The 16,942-nt window shown below is 38.5% G+C and overlaps 1 protein-coding gene across 2 annotated transcripts in view; it reads right to left on the reverse strand.

Annotated features, from left to right (window-relative positions):
• The window catches only part of cdh8 (cadherin 8), a 136,618-nt gene that overhangs the window by 70,429 nt on the left and 49,247 nt on the right, over nt 1-16,942 (reverse strand). For both annotated transcript variants that reach the window (XM_083550863.1, XM_083550864.1), the window contains exon 3: nt 5,725-6,019. In XM_083550863.1, the coding sequence (XP_083406989.1) occupies nt 5,725-6,019 (295 nt within the window). The remainder of the gene's footprint in view (nt 1-5,724; nt 6,020-16,942) is intronic.

The raw sequence follows: 16,942 nt of genomic DNA on the forward strand, positions 1-16,942 counted from the left end.
AAAGCCGTCGCAATTTGATATTGAGGAACGTTGTTTTTAAAATATTCCACAATCTTTTTACCCACGCGTTCACAGATTGGAGATCCTCTGCCCATCTTTACTTTTGAGAGACTCTACCTCTCTAAAACATTTATTTTATAGCTAATCATGTTACAGACCTGATGTCAATTAACTTGATTAGTTGCTAGATGTTCTTCCAGCTGAATATTTTCTAACTTTTTCAGCCCTTTTTGCCTCCATGCCAACTTTTTTGAGACCTGTAGCAGGCATCAAATTTGAAATGAGCTCATTTTGTGCATAAAAGTGAAACAGTTCTCATTTTGAACATTTATCTTCTCTATGTTCTATAGTAAATAAAATATTGGCTCATGTGATTTGAAAGACTTTTAGTTTTTAATTGTATTCAAATTTTTTTTAAATGTCCCAACATTTCTGGAATTCGGGTTATATAACTTAAAATAAATAAAAAGTCTATCTTTTATAAATAATGAAATTATTGCTGTTAAAGGAAATGAACCAGGGTGGTTTCTTCACAGGGTGGTTTCTTCACTTTTTTTAGAGCATTCTCAGAATTTGTTCATACCTGCCTAAAACTTTTGCACAGCACACAATGCATTTGTGTGTGCTGTGCAAAGGTTTTAGGCAGGTGTGAACAAATTCTGAGAATGCTTTAAAAAAAGTGCCAACAGGTTATTTTGATCAATTAACAAAATGGAAAGTAAACACACAATAATTAGTATGACTACAAAACAGCATCAATTGTTCTAACTTCCTGAAGGAACTCACCAGGTAGGTTGTTCCAAACACCTTGGTGCTTAAAATCCTTATGTCTCTTCATGTAACCCCAGAAAGACTTGATGTTAAGAGCTCTGTAGGGACTGAACTATCAATCAATCCAACGACTCCTCATTCTTCTCTAAACTGAAAATAGCTTTTAAAAACATTGTCTGGATGTTTGGGGTTGTTGCCCTGGTGCCCACTAAAAATTGTGACAATCAGATGCCTCTCTAATGGTATTGCATGATGGTTAAGTATTTGCCTGTGTTTCTCAGCATTGAGAGTACCATTAATTCTGACCAACCTCCAACTCTATTAGCAGAAATAAAGCCTCAGATTTGTAAGGAACCTTCACCGTGCTTCATTTTTGATTGCAGACTCTTAATATTTGACCACTTTCCGGCACTTTGGTGAACAAACTCCCTCCTGCTACAGACAAATACTACAGATTTTGACTCACCAGGCCAGACCACCTGCTACCAGTGTTTTTGCATCCCAGTTTCTATGGGTTTTATTTTGGTGTAGTTGAGATAGTTAGCCTTGTTTTCAATGTCAGAGGTATTGTATGACTTTTAGGCCACAATTCTTCCATGAAGACCCCTTCTAGCCAGACTTCTCTGGACAGTACATGGGTTCCACTGTTTTCCTACCGTTATTTGCTGATGGCACTGCTGAACATCTAATGCTGAAAGGAATTAAGCATGATGTGTCTTTCATCTTCTGTATTAAGATTCCTTGGTTGACCACTGCTCCACAGCATGGCCCATTTGTTTGTGCATCTTCAAAATAGCTTGAACAGCACATCATGAAACCCCAGTCTGCTTTGAAGTATTTGTCTGGGAGAGACCTCACTAATGCAGTATAACTACATTGGGTACTGTTGCTGTTTTCAGTCTTGCCATGATGTATGTCCTGTGACATGAAACTGTCTTTCACAACCTCACCTTAGTTTTAGCTCTTCTTCACTCAGTTTAGCCTCCTAAACAACTGTTTCTGTTTCAATGTTTCATCCTACATATGAAATTGATGATCTTTAACAGCTACTTGGTATACTTGGTTAATCATACACCTGACTTTGATCCTACAAAACTGGAGCCTTTCTACAATAGGACAAAGTGTGCAAGTGTGAGTACTAAAAGTAAAAAAGTAATCATACCAAATATTGATATGATCTGAAAATAAATTTCTGTTTTAGTTCAATTGGTATAAATTATGCCAGACCTATAATAACACAGACAGGCATTTTCGCTCATAACTCAAGTTTTGCTGAAATTACTGCTCCTGATTTTCCCCTATTGTGCAGTAGTCTATAGCCAAACGCGGCACCTGTCTCCGCTGAGAGACGGAACCAAACATGAAACGTCTGCCATCTCTGAATGTGACACCGGCTGTGTGAAAGACATGTTTGTCTGTATGTTCCTTGTTTTCTTTTGCAACCCAAAGAGCTTTTGACTCATCCCGTGCCTGTCTCCCAGCACATTAATACTTTATGAGACCAAAACAAGCCAGGTCCAAGCCTATTGAGAGAACAGCGGCTAATGTTTAATTAATCTGCAGCAACTAAAAGAATAGAGAGAGTCACCAAAGGAGGACTTTTTTTTTGTCACTACCGGATTGCCATGGCGTGTCACCCCGGAGCTCGTTATCTCCCACACGTCACTGTCAAACCCTGATAACGGCGTGAATGAGTTCAATCGAGTGCATCGCTGGCGGAGAGGGAAAACACACCCACACTCACACACACTCACACACACACACACACACACACACACACACACACACACACACACACACACACACACACACACACAGTCATTCTATGTGTATGTGTGGGTGTGGGTTGGGTGGGTGGGTGGGGGGTTTACTAGCTTCAGACAGATGATGGATTACAGTAACAGCGTGGAAGTAAATGTCGTGTCCAAACAGCCAAAGAAAGAAAACTTACTTGGCTGCAATGGGCTGCTCACATCCAGTCTATTAGTCAATCAAGTTCAGGAATGAAATAAATGAGTACAGTTATGAAATAAATGAGTACAATTATGAAATAAATGAGTACAGTTATTATTTAATGTCCTACAGAATGGACTGGTGTGCTCCAAGTGTGCCACTGACACTTTCTTACATTTACTAATCTAGTAAATAGAACTCAAGGTTGCATGTGTGACCGTAGATACAGATTTTGATGGGTTTGATTCAAGTCAAGTTTATTTCTATAGCACTTTTCACAACAAACATTGTCTCAAAGCAGCTTTACAGAATTTAACAGTTCAGGTGAATGGTGTGTATTTATCCCTAATGAGCAGCTGTGGCAACTGTGGAACCCATACCCATTTGGGTGACATCAAGAGTGTGATAATAGTCTTTAAACAATACAGAACACTGGAGAGTGAGAACTAACATGAGCACTGGAGTGTAAGTTAATGAGTAATGTTTTTTCTACAGTTTTTTACAGTCATTTGTGGTTATAAAACTAGGAGCTACTGAGCAACTCATAAAATAGCTCAACATTTGCGATTATCATAGAGCCAACACCAGCTTCTAAATGCCAGAGCCTTTAAACACAACACTCAAAAAGGTGGAGTCCAGTGTTCAAACTCCACATGAAGTGGGATTTAATTGGTGCTGGTACGTCTCTAGATGGTTCGGGATATTTGCGGGGTCGGCATCTACTTCTTTAAAGGTCCATTATTATTATTATTGGTGTGAGGCTTCCACAAGGTCTGATTTGGTTTCATAAAGTAATGCTTTTCTCAATTTGCTGATAACACTGAACACTAAACCTGCTAAAATATGTTAGAATGCCATGTGGCATGATTCATTCATGAACATGATTCAATGCAACATGATATGATTTATTCTGTGGTACCATATGATACTAAACTTTCTTTTCGGCTTCTCCCGTTAGGGGTCGCCACAGCGGATCCTCCGCACGTTTGATTTGGCACATGTTTTACGCTGGATGCCCTTCCTAACGCAACCCTCCCCAATTTATCCGGGCTTGGGACCGGCACTAAGAGTGGCTGGGGATGGTTCCCTGACCGGGAATCGAACCCGGGTCGCAGCGGTGGGATCGCTGCATCTTAACCACTAGACCACCAGGGACCTTGTGGTACCATATGATACTACGCAATGAATATACAGTGATACCATATGATTCAAAGCAACATGTGATATGTTACAATGCAATAGCACATGTTACAATACAATATTGATTGCGATACTATTTAATTAAAAGCCTCGAATTGATATATGACCAGTTTTGTTCAGAAGCTGGTGCAGATCTACTGTAAATTCACAAATGATAAAAAAACTTACAGAGGAAATATATTTAAAACATAATAATGGGAAAATCACTTTGCTAGCCTGTGAAAAGGTTCAAATGAGATTTTTTTTTATGTAGCATTGAGTAACAAATCAATGCACTGTTCCAAATTGTTTGAACAAAAAGGCATTTATTTAGACACTGACAGAATTTGAAAAACATTAGCTTGTTTGTATGTAATATAATGTAATGATTGCTTTAAAGCTTGACACAAATAGTAATTAGTGTGTGTTGTACAGCGTGCAGGAAATATTTTATGAGCCATGTGAATTGTGTTGTGTATAGAAAGTATCTAAAAGGTTTATACACCCCTGCAAAAATTTCAGGCTTATTTTAATATTTAAAAAAAAACAAAAAAAAACAGGAAAAGATGTCTGATCTTGGTCCAGATTTAATTTAATTTAGCCATCAACACCATTCATGTTCAGACCCAATTACCATACCTGTCTTCAGTTTCGTCTGCAATTAACCTTAATCCTAATAAAGATCATCTATTTCTGTATGATTTTTTTTATTCTTTCTTGTTGCCATCTGATTGGTGAAGCCATGGTTTTGAAAGTCAAAAAATCCACTTGTGGCTTAATTGGTTTTGATTAGACCAGGGTAGAAATGAATATCCAAAGCTGATACTTTATCAGGGATCCAACAAGCAAACCTACTTTGTTTTTTGTGACCTACAATAACATTAAGAAATATTTGGCAGAAATTGGTCAATCCGTCCATGTGACAACAACCTTTTGTATTTTTTACATGTTTGGACTGCAGGTTAGAATGTCTAAACAGATGCAATTTATCCCCCCGCCCAAAAAAAAAATCACAAACCATCTAGCAAAATGTGCTCTGCTCTGATGAAACCAAGTTACAAGTGTGTCTACATACTTCTAATAGTAATGGTTGCTGCAGTAACAATCCAGATTAACACCCAATTAACATAATTTTTTTACAGAGAAACATGGTGGTGGAAGCATCATGGTTTAAAGGTACTTCTGGTCAGCATGGACTGGGTAGAGAGAAATGGAAAAGAGGAATAAAGGGAATCATGGATAGCTACAAATCCGGCAAGCTTCAGGTAGAAAACCAGCATGATACCCAACAAAGGATGTCCACAAAAGAACCAATGCAACAAAGGAAGTTGCTTCAGATGAAGAAAATCAATGCTTTGGAATGGGCCAGTCAGAACCCTGATAGAAAAAAACTGTCAAATGATGAAGAAGTCTGTGCAATTAATTAAAATTTTTCTTTGTTTTCATAAAAGAGTGGAAGAAAAATAAGAACCAAAAGTTATTTTTACTTTTATTTAAAAAAACTAAATGCTTTAGTGAATGGGTGTAGATACTTTTCAAGTTTTTCTTTATTATGTTCCACTTCTATTTGTTTATTATATTTTTACTTGAAGTGTGTTGGTTGCTTGAACACAGCAAGGGTGTTTCTTTTTTGCATTACAAAAAACTGCAATTTTTACAAGGGTGTGTAAACTTTGTATATAGTATTGATATTGTGTATTGTGTCGTCAATTATTGATAGCATACGTTATATAATAGTTTGCAAGTTTTTTTAAAAAAAAATTTATGCTCATCTTAATATTTTGGTTTATCTCGGACATTTACACCTCATTGTTTACTTACCGACTGGCGACATTTCAGGCACAGAGCCCTGGTACGGCCCCTCGATGAACTGTGGTGGATTGTCGTTGATGTCCTGCACTTTGATAATGAACTCTGACGGAGGCTCCAGGGGCTCGTTGGTGTCTCGGTTGATGACCTGTGCCGTGAGCGTGTACTCCGCCTTCTCCTCACGGTCCAACCTCTTCATGGCATGGATGTCGCCTGTCAGCTCGTTGATGGCGAAGATCGTTCCTGCTCCTTCTCCCGCCAGAACGTACCTGATGTTCGTATTTCCCACGTCTAGATCCGTGTGGAGCTGCAAACAAAATAAATCATATATTCAGCTGAGTATTTTACATGGTTCAATCCAGTACCACCTCAAACATGGATTAAATTGGAAAATTGAGTGCACTCATTATAAATCCTACATAATACCATTGCTGTTAAATAATACAGTTGATTGGAAACATAATATTCAAGATTAAAAATGTCCAAAAATGGTATTATATGGCAACCCTGATCCAGTCCTGAATATTACAGTCAACAGAATTTATCTTACACGTTAATTATAGCCTTTTTTAAGATCATTATGAATTATTATGCAGCTTGTACTATTACCAAAATATATAATCTGAAATAATGATAATAATAAAATATTATAATATAATTATTATTACTATTATTATATTAATTGCACAACTAATTTAAAATAAAAATAGCACACCCCTAAAAAATCATGTCTTTACCTTAGTAAAACACAATTTTTTTGCTTTTATGAACTCACAAAATGCTGTCACTTATCTAATGTTACATGAGAGTGGGTATTATTTATGCACAGCCCTGTTATCCTAATCAATTGTCCAGCAGCTTTATGATAATAAACAGTGTACGATCCTAAAATAATTGGCATGAGACAGAGACACAGACGCAAACAAAGAGTGTGACAGAGAAACAGATAGAGAATGACATATACAGACAGTGATAAAGAAAGACAGACAGAGAATGGAACACAGAGACAGACAGAGAGTGAATCATTGAGACAGACATGGGGAGAGACAGAGAAACAGAAAGAGAAACAGACAAAGTAAAGTAGTGAGACAAAGAAATAGACAGAGAAAAAAAAACTGAAAGACACATAGTGAGCTGGAGAGTAAGACAGAGAAGTAGACAGAGAGTAAGACAGAGAGTGAAGCAGAGAGACAGAGAGTGAAGCAGAGAGACAGAGAGTGAAGCAGAGAGACAGAGAGTGAGACAGAGAAGTAGACAGAGAGTAAGACAGAGAAGTAGACAGAGAGTGAAGCCGAGAGACAGAGAGTGAAGCAGATAGACAGAGAGTGAAGCAGAGAGAGACAAAGAGTGAGACAGAGAAGTAGACAGAGAGTGAAGCAGAGAGACAGGGAGTGAAGCAGAGAGACAGAGAGTGAGACAGAGAAGTAGACCGAGAGTAAAGCAGAGAGGCAGAGAGACAGAAAGTGAGACAGAGAAGTAGACAGAGAGTGAAGCAGAAAGACAGACGAGGGAGTTTCTATCTAATCGGAGCTCCTGCTGCTTAGACAATGCAGACCCCACACTGTCCAATCGGGTTTAAACCCCTCGTCCATCAAGCGAAAGCATTAGTGCTGGGATTGGAGTGGACTACGGTGGAGTGTTTCTAACATGCCCGTGTTTTATCATGACAGCTGAATTGCTCGATCGGCTCGACAAAAGCTCTAAAGGCCAAACAAGGTCCTGTGCTTCCAGGCAGTGTTTAGATTCTCCATCCAGGCTGTCCATCATTCACTCTTTTATCTATCTGTCTGCCTGTCTCTGTATCATTCTTTTCTCTTTCCCTCTCCCTGTTGGAGATCAGAATGCTTTGGGTAAAGTGGATTTTTTTTTTTTTCCCATCATAGAGTTGGAAGAGTTCGGCTTAGTTTATGCAACGACCGTACACAATAATGGTATCCAAAATGTTTAACAATATATAATTAAATAAAAACAAAAGAAACTTCTTCCACAACGACTAAATAGTGCACAGTCCTCCTGCGCACAGAGTCGGTGCTCCATCAAGATATGGTTTACATGGTTTGGAGTGGAAGATCATAAATAGCCTGCTATGAAGCTCTGACCTCAACCGGACTGAACACTTTTGGGATGAATTAGAACGCTTACTCCCTGAGTAACATCCTTGTGGCTTATAAAAGCAAATAGGTGCAATGGGATGTTCAAAAAGGGCATACAAATCTTATATTCAGATGTCCACAAACTTTTCTCCATATAGTGTACATGCTAAACAAAAGCATACAGGTGTTACATTCAGCTATAAAACTAGATTATGATAGCTAAGCTACTTTTGAAGACAAGGCGAGGGAGGCGAGATTGAGATGGTTTGGACACGTGCAGAGGAGGGACATGGGGTATATCGATAGGAGAATGCTGAGGATGGAGCCACCAGGAAGGAAGAAAAGAGGAAGGCCAAGGAGGAGGTTTATGGATGTGGTAAGAGAAGACATGCAGGTAGTTGGTTTGAAAGAGTGTGTGTGTGTGTGTGTGTATGTGTGTGTGTGTGTGTGTGTGTGTGTGTGTGTGTGTGTGTGTGTGTGTGTGTGTGTGTGTGTGTGTTTAATAGTCATCATCATAGACCTGCCTTTTATTTTAATCAGTGTCTATATGGAGGAGGTGGTTCAGGGAAAAGACTGAGGTGCTCATAAGGACCAGAGAATACAGTAATGAGAAGGTAAACCATTTCAGTTAACAACTATCCAACTATCCAGTACTTGAAGTCAAAGGTCAGACACAACAAATTCCAGAATGGTCACTCAGAAAAAAGCTAGAATGAAATAAACTCTGTGATAAGACAAAACTACAGTAAAAACACTAAAGTACTATTCGATGTCACATGAGAGTTACACACATGAGGGCATAGTTTGTCTAAAACAGTGTGTGTGTGCATGTGTGTGTGTGTGTGTGTGTGTGTGTGGGGGGGGCGGGGGGGGTTTACAGGATGCTACATAAAAATAAATGTTTTGTCTGTAAATACACTCATACAAGCAAAAACATTGAGGACTGAATAATTAATAATATTCTCACAGTATTTGAATCATTGTCTCAAGCAGGCAATTACTTACTGTATGCAGAATGCAGAAGCATGTTTTCTTTCCAGCACAATTAGAATAGTATGATAAAATCTACACATTGCACACACATCAGAATTTCTATTTAAAATCTCATCATTCATTCATTTCTGTGCAATTCTGATTCTATATTGGATCAGGTGCTATTCTGTGTGCTGCTCAATAATGAGTGTGAAAGCCATTTTGTTTATTTAACTCACTGATTAATGTCAGAACATGTGAGCACTATTTAAGCACTAATATAGTGGCGATGAATGAGATAGCTTTTAGACTTTACTCTGTTTAAAATAAAAAGGTGTATATTTTCTGATTTGTATCAGCTTTGTGTTTATGGCGGTGGTCTAGATGCCTGCAAATGGTAGCTAAGGAGGTGGTAGCTAAGTGGTTAAGGCATTGGACATTGGACGGGTGGGTCAAAATCCCAGGACAACCTTGTTACCACTGCAGGGTCCTTGAGCAAACGCCTTAATCCTCAATTGCGCACTTGTAATTCGGTCTGAAAAAGGGAATACACCAAATAGCTTAAAATGAAACGTTATAAATAATTCCATTTCAGACAGCTTTTAGGGAAAATCTGGCAACCTCATAGGTATGAAGGTGATTTTAATGATCATGAACATGGAGCTTTAAATTTTAGTTTAAGTACATGTATAACCCAACTCTGAGTACCAGGAACTTTCCCCATGCAAATAATAATTTTGCTGTAGAACTTGAGTAAGTACTTAAGTAAAACTAGAACAGGAAGTAAAACAACAGAACATGTGTATTTGTGTCAATTAATAGCAGTGTTACCGTTTTTAGCAGTTTAATATCGCACAGTACCAGAAACGGGAGGTGTCTTAAGGGACTTTACACCAAATGAGTAAACAAAGCTGGATTTTTTTCATATCCTTTTTAAATTAGATGTGAGCTCCCAGAGAATGCAGGGGGTTGGAAGGGAGGGACACTTGCAAATTTTTTTGATGCTCAGCACTTGTTTGAAACGCGACCCAAGACAACAGCCATTAAGATATTAGAGAAGGTGTTTTTATTTTGTGCGTAATTTTATTTTTTAAGGACATTCTCTTCAGAAAACTTCAATTCTATTTCCTGGCCTAGAAACTCAGCGTCCTGGTGGGATTTGGGTCACTGGGGAACATGGTAACAAGGCAAATGTGTGCGAGCACTAAAATCCAGACATCAAGTAGCCGGCGCAGTCGTTTCATAAGCGTATTTTCATGCATATGTTGTCTCAAAGGTGCTGTTCTAAGACACTGACAAAGCACATTCGCTTAAATTGTCACACCTTGCACTTTTGTTCTCCTAATTGTGCCATCATTCCATATGAAAGATCTTTCTTATTAACACGGCAACTTCACAACAATCTCACTGCTATGAAAACCCTTTAAATGAGCCCAAATTAATGATATGCCTTCTCCTCACTGTGCGTTGTCTTCTCCTTCTTATATATTGGATTTCTTTAAAAAAATACAAATAAAATAGGATTTTAATTTGCTAGATTAGCATGCTCAAGTACTGATTATTAATCAGAGAGGAAATAATAAAAGATTAATAGGTGATATCTCACAGGTCCTTTTTCAGCGCCTTATTAACGGTGGCCTTCGGGTCTGCGCTCACACCAGACGCGCCGATCTTTTAATCTCAATGTACAAACATTCAGGTTAAATCACCGCTCTCAGGGGAAAGAGTCATTATCCCGGTTGCCTAGGCAACGTCACATGCTAACGCTTGCATGTTGAACTGATTCAATTGAACATGAGAAAAAGAGGAAGAACACAGGCTTCTCATCTTAACCTTGATCACAAGGTTACTAAAACTTTACTTTTGTCACCGCAAGGAATTAAGAGCGCTGAAAGTGAAGTAGGAGAGCAGTTCCACATAAATCACGCCGGGACTGAAAAATGCTTTATTTGCCACCAGGAGCGTGTCTCTCTGTAAGAAGCAGCATTTAAGCAGCTCACGTCTGTTCATTAGCGCCGGTGCGAAGCCGAGAAGACCTAAATCTGCCTATGCGCCGGTGCAAAGCAGTTTAGCGAGTGTGTCATTGTGTTGGTTGTATGAGAACGGTGCTGGGTTTTTTATCGTCCTTCCCGCTGCAGAGCTCTCCAGGAGATTTTACTGTCAGCTCAGGAGGAAATATGACAACCAACGGCATCGCAACGGCTTTACGACGGCCCGAGAAGCAATCACCAGGGCTGTAACGAGCGACTCTCCAGCCTAACATGTCGTGTTAAGCCCTGCACGATGAATTAACGACTTCGCTTCTTGTCAGGGCCAGAACGAGTGATCAGGGTTCCTGACTGTGTATGTGTGAGTGTGTAGGGGGGTGGAGGGGGTTCAAGGTGGTGGGGAGAGAAGGTCCTGATCAACCATGATGAAACCATCACGCTCACTACAGCTCTGACGCTCCACCTGAGGCATGATTAGGCTCGGATTAAAGCTCGCCTGCTAAGTACCGTGTGATCAGTGTGTGTGTGTGTGTGTGTGTGTGTGTGTGTGTGTGTGTGTGCGTGTGTGTGTGTGTTTGAGCTTTCTGTAAGTACACTTACTCACATTTCCACTAATGCAAGTGGAAATCTTAACAACTTCAAGACCAGCTGGGCAAAAGATGAAAGCATTTCATGCAGAGACGGTAATTTTTATTAAAGCTAAGCATGCTAGTTTGACCAAGGAGGCGTTTCTTTACAATTTGTACCACGGCATGTTTAAATATTCAAACCTGATAATGGTTCCTTTTAGAACACTGGTTGCATGGATGCAGCTCTAAGTGAACCGGAATGTCATGACTGGAATCACTTGAGATGCAGTTAGAAGCCTAGAGCCTGTAATTCTCCAGAGAACTAGAAGTGTAACCAAAGCCCAGCCTTTGGTCATTCCAGGTAAGATTCAAAAGGGTTTTCTAAAGGTTCTACATGAAACGTTCTAAAAGGGCACTTTCTAGAGCTTTTTATTGTAGAGGTCTATTTAAACTGTAAGGTTTCTCCAGAGGGACACACTGAAAAACCAGTCAGGCAATCTAAACATCAACCTGTGAAAGAACCAGCATTCTTCTGCAATATAATTTATATTTCATGTCCAGCTAGGAGAACCTGACAGGCTGCAGGAATCGATAAAGCCGTAGCATGAGACAGAGTCATCATGTCATTTTGTGTCTTCTTTAAGAAGACCTACAGCAGCATCCTGCTTCACCTGTGAGAGACTGAGTGATGCTCGAGTGCCAGATATTGCCGAAATGTTGTGAATACAAGGAACAGATGACTCATAGCCATTACATGAGATGCTCATCTATTCCGGGAATCAATTTCCTCCACGAGTTTGTCCGCTGGGAAAACGATTAAATCACCCTAGGCGTCTTCTTTATTCCTGAGAAAATCCTCGCAGACGCATGTGCTCGGACGTGTCGTGATGGCTTAATGACACCAGCCTTAAAACATAATCAGAGTTCTGCAGCTTTACTGTCACATTGTCTATCTATCTATCTATCTATCTATCTATCTATCTATCTATCTATCTATCTATCTATCTATCTATCTATCTATCTATCTATCTATCTATCTATCTATCTATCTATCCATCCATCCATCCATCCATCCATCCATCCATCCATCCATCCATCCATCCAGATGTATAACAAGGACATAACAGATGTAGATGTGGTAGCTCAGTGATTAAGGACTTTGACTTCTGATTATGAGGTCATGAGTTCAAATCCCAGCATAAGAAAACCGATAGTGTTGGGCCCTTGAGCAAGACCCTTAACCCTTGTGTAAATCAGATACACTATATTGTCAAAAGTTTGTGGACACCTGGTCATAAGTATGGCATGTGCTATTTGAGCATCGCATTTTTTCAATCCGATCCAGTTTGCTCTTATAATTTTGGACAATTGTTTTTTTATCTGCCATGAGGGTGTAAAATTAGGTCAAGTTCATCCCAAAAGGTGTTTAGTAGTGTTGAGATCAGAGCTCTATAGCGAGCCACTCAAGATCTTCCTCACCAAAGCATGTAAAGCATATTTTCAAGAAGCTCATACTGCATTTAAACACGTCCTATACAATTGTGTCCTTCAGATTTGTGTTAGTAGTTTGGATAAAAAACAAATATGACAGAAAAGTTCAGGTGTCCCAATATTTTTGTCCATATAGTCTACTGGTGAGTTTCTCTGGATAAGGGCTTCTGCCAAATGATGTACATGTATATCAATAATGCATAAACATTACAGTCAACATTTTATTATTAATGCTTAATAGTTTATGTCGTGTATAGGAGCATATATCATGTATAGAAAATGCCATGTGAAAGGCAGAGTCAGATGTGAGTGACGATATATTTAAAATAAAAGTAAGCACAAAGAAACAATGATAAAGTGCTAATACAGTAAAGTCTATAAAACATAAACCTAGATCCGAACACCAGCCTGCCAGAGCTAGTGTGAGCGGGCAACAAACAAGGAAGAGAAAAAAATTAATGGCAACGACTGCAGTGAACCATAAGTTCATACAATACTAATTATAGTAAATGTAAATTAGGTACACAAACAAAGTGACATGGTACATTGGAATACATTACATACAGTGTCTTATGGAAGACACAAATCCCTGTCTATAATCCTGATTCTCTTTTCTTTTCTTTTCTTGTTTGTAAAAGTCAGTCTGACATTTTCTTGTATATTAAAAAAAACAAAACATCATACAGTATTTTTAAATGTTATGCATTTTAATGCACTGCCAAGCTGCTCTGTAGAATGATATTTAATAGATAGTTGAAAAACCTCTCTCTCTCTCTCTCTCTCTCTCTCTCTCTCTCTCTCTCTCTCTCTCTCTCTCTCTCTCTCTCTCTCTCTCTTTCTCTCTACTATATATATATATATATATATATATATATATATATATATATATATATATATATATATATATATATATATATTTCATCTGTTGTGTAAATCTTCTACCATGAGATATGAACCAGAAATCAAGGCAAAAATAAAACACAGAACGATCAAACGCAATGTTTCGTCTCAGCGCTTAGCATCCTGATTAGTCTACCTGTGTGTGCTGGATTGACTTTCATCAGGTCCAGATGGAAGCAGTAGCACGTCTAATTTGATACAAAACTTGCTTATGATGTAGCGTTAGCTTAGCGCAGATGGCACAGCTTGCCCTCCTGATTCATGTTTCATCCCCCCCCCCCAACAACCCCCCCCCCCCCCCCTCCTGGAGCTGAATACTGAAGGAGTGAATGAAGTGTGTCATGCTGGAAGATTCGACTCGTTTCCTCCGTTATAACGTGCTGTGCTTTCACACACAGGAGTGACAGCAGTGTGAGCAACACGTCACCTTCTGTGGCCATTAGCTTCTAGGTCTATAACACTCAAAACACAAACCAGGATTTTAAGCTGATCTCATTCAGAATCTATCATACCCAGCATGTAGCTTTATTTATATATTTATTTCGCTTACTTGCTTACTTATTTTATATGAAATCTTCAGTCAAATTTGAGACGTATTCATTAGAGAATTTATAACTTGTAACCAGGCCTCTAACCTGACGTGTCTTCTACTTGTTTTTTTCAAAATTGTCAAATCACTTTCACTCACAAATGCAACCTTAGGATTGAGGTATTTTTTTACTTTTAAAGTATTTAAAGTACTTCTATCATAACAGCTCTGCACTGTTGTCAGTGTAAAACCCTTTGGGGCATGCTGGTATGTGAAAATAATCGATGATTATTTGAGGTGTGTGTGATGAAGCAGAGTCACTTCCAGAAAAAGTTGTTTTTCACATACAGTATGAGCCCATTTTTGTGTTTTATTCCTCTTATACAACAGCAAGTTTCCTACAAATCTATCAGACTGATCAATTTATATTTATATTTAACTCGGACCACTGACAGTTACAAAGTGCTGAAACTAACCTTTGCAAAGAGGTTCTAATGCAGGATTCCGGATAGAACTTTCTCTTCTTTTTTTCAGCTTGAACTGTTTGTACCCAAAATCACCAAAAAAAGATTCCATGATTCTTAACGTGAGAACCCTATTTAAAGCAGATGGACGGAACTCTCCGCAAGGCCGCCTGGGGGGTTTAAAAATGGCCTGTCGGTGTCTGTGTTTGTTATTTTTTTGTGTATCTCTGCAGTTTGGCTCGGTCATTAGCTATGCAAATAACCTCTCTATCTCTCTTTGGCAGATGCACCCTGCCTGGTGTTCTGGTGTAGCTGAAATAATTATGCGCTGTTCCCTGACGTGTCACTCGTCCGTCCCTCCTGGAGGTTCCACGGACAGAGGAAGCGTTTCCGCTGTCTCCTACAATGTGGAATTACCGAGAGCTGTGTTTTAACATGTCACATTGAGAGTAGACAGATTCTGCCAACGAAAGAATCTTTTGTCTCTCTCTCTGTGTGTGTGTGTGTGTGTGTGTGTGTGTGTGTGTGTGTGTGTGTGTGTGTGTGTGTGTGTGTGTGTGTGTTGTCTTTGTGTGTGGGGGTGTGTGTGTGAGTGTGATGTTCTCAGCATTGTACGTGACATTTTGTAGTAGTGGAAGCTTATTGTACAGCCCATCAAACGTGAAGGATGAAATAATTAATAAACATTGCAGTATGAAGCGCTGCCCTCAGCTGCACTCTGGATTTGTCACTGTTAGAATTGTCATAAAGAATTCATAACACATGCATAAGTGCTGAATAGCATACTATGGTTTATAAGGTACAATATCAGTAATGTACACACTACCATCTCTATGATCTGCATGTAGGAACAGATGCTAATAACAGGTTTTATAAATAAACTACACTTCAATCAAGCTTCATAATTAGCCCTGAGTGATGCACAGAACACCAATCTGGATGAATTATCTGTGTTTCCTTCTGGAATGGATACAATCTGTAGGTTTACTGTTTCAATTCACCGTTTCTATTTAGGAACATCTAAAAGATCTGTAAAAATAAAGAATTTCTTCTCAAAAAGTCCCAGAAAAGAGTTCTTTTTTGAAATCTAAGAATTTAAACCATCCAAACACCCTCTGAGGAACCATTCTGGTGTGAATGCTTTTACCCCAGAAAAGCTTTTAAAAACTTTTCAAAAAACTCATTTTAATTATCAAATAAACCAAGTACAGAACCTGTTTTCTACTTTTCTACCTGTTTTACTACAGTTTACTCATGCATTGTTCTCTCACTGTAATTTGAGTGTGTGACGGTCATTGTTTTGTGAACATTCACAGGGTTTTCATCTTTAAAGCAGGGTTCTACTGGGAACTCTTTCTAATATAAGAATTATACTGTAGGCTTCCATGTGGAACCTTTAATGGTTCACGTCAAGAGTATTCACTATTAGGAAATAGATTTTTTTTTGTTTTTGAAACAACTTCAGACTTTAGAACAATATGTGGAAAATGCGAGAAAAGAAACCCACAAGGGCGTTACTGCAGGACTTAGATGATTGAAGGAGAACAATGTGAATTAAGAGCTTATTTGAAAAAATTAAAACCTTTCCAAATCCGAGGGAGGTTGATGAGAAACTGTACAAGGTTAAACAAAACAACAAAGGCAAACAAATCAGTCATGATGATAGTGGTGATGATGATAATGATGATGATGATGATGATGATGATGATGATGATGGTGGTGGTGCTAGAGCCCACCATCAAGTTAAGTTGAACACAACTTAAATTTGTAAACTCTCCTCAAAAAATAATCATGTTCTATCACTGTTCCAAAAACACAATCAATGAAGGGTTAGGGTTTGATTTTTGGAGAATTGACTTTTTCTTTTAGAGCCAAAATTCTAAGACCACTTTTATAGACTGAAAAACAGAAACCTTTAATCCTTTTAAATCAGCTTCCAGAAAGCTTCTGGAAGCTTGCAGTGAAACAAAGGCTATACATGGAAAATGTAAATCCCTATAACACAAATGTTGGAAAACAAATTCAAACAGAACCACCTTAGAAGTTGGTTAAAATGGAAAAAACATCAGCTAAGCTGAGGCATTATAGAAATGCCAGAACCATAAACAAGACACATAAAAGGGGAAAAATCTTTAGAAATGATAGAAACCATAAATCATTCAAAGAAGATTTTAAAAAATATTTTTTTTACCCCCAAAAGAAAACACTAAATTATTCCAATGTT

This window comes from Silurus aristotelis, assembly GCF_946808225.1.
Source record: "Silurus aristotelis genome assembly, chromosome: 9".
Classification (NCBI taxonomy): Eukaryota; Metazoa; Chordata; class Actinopteri; order Siluriformes; family Siluridae; genus Silurus; species Silurus aristotelis.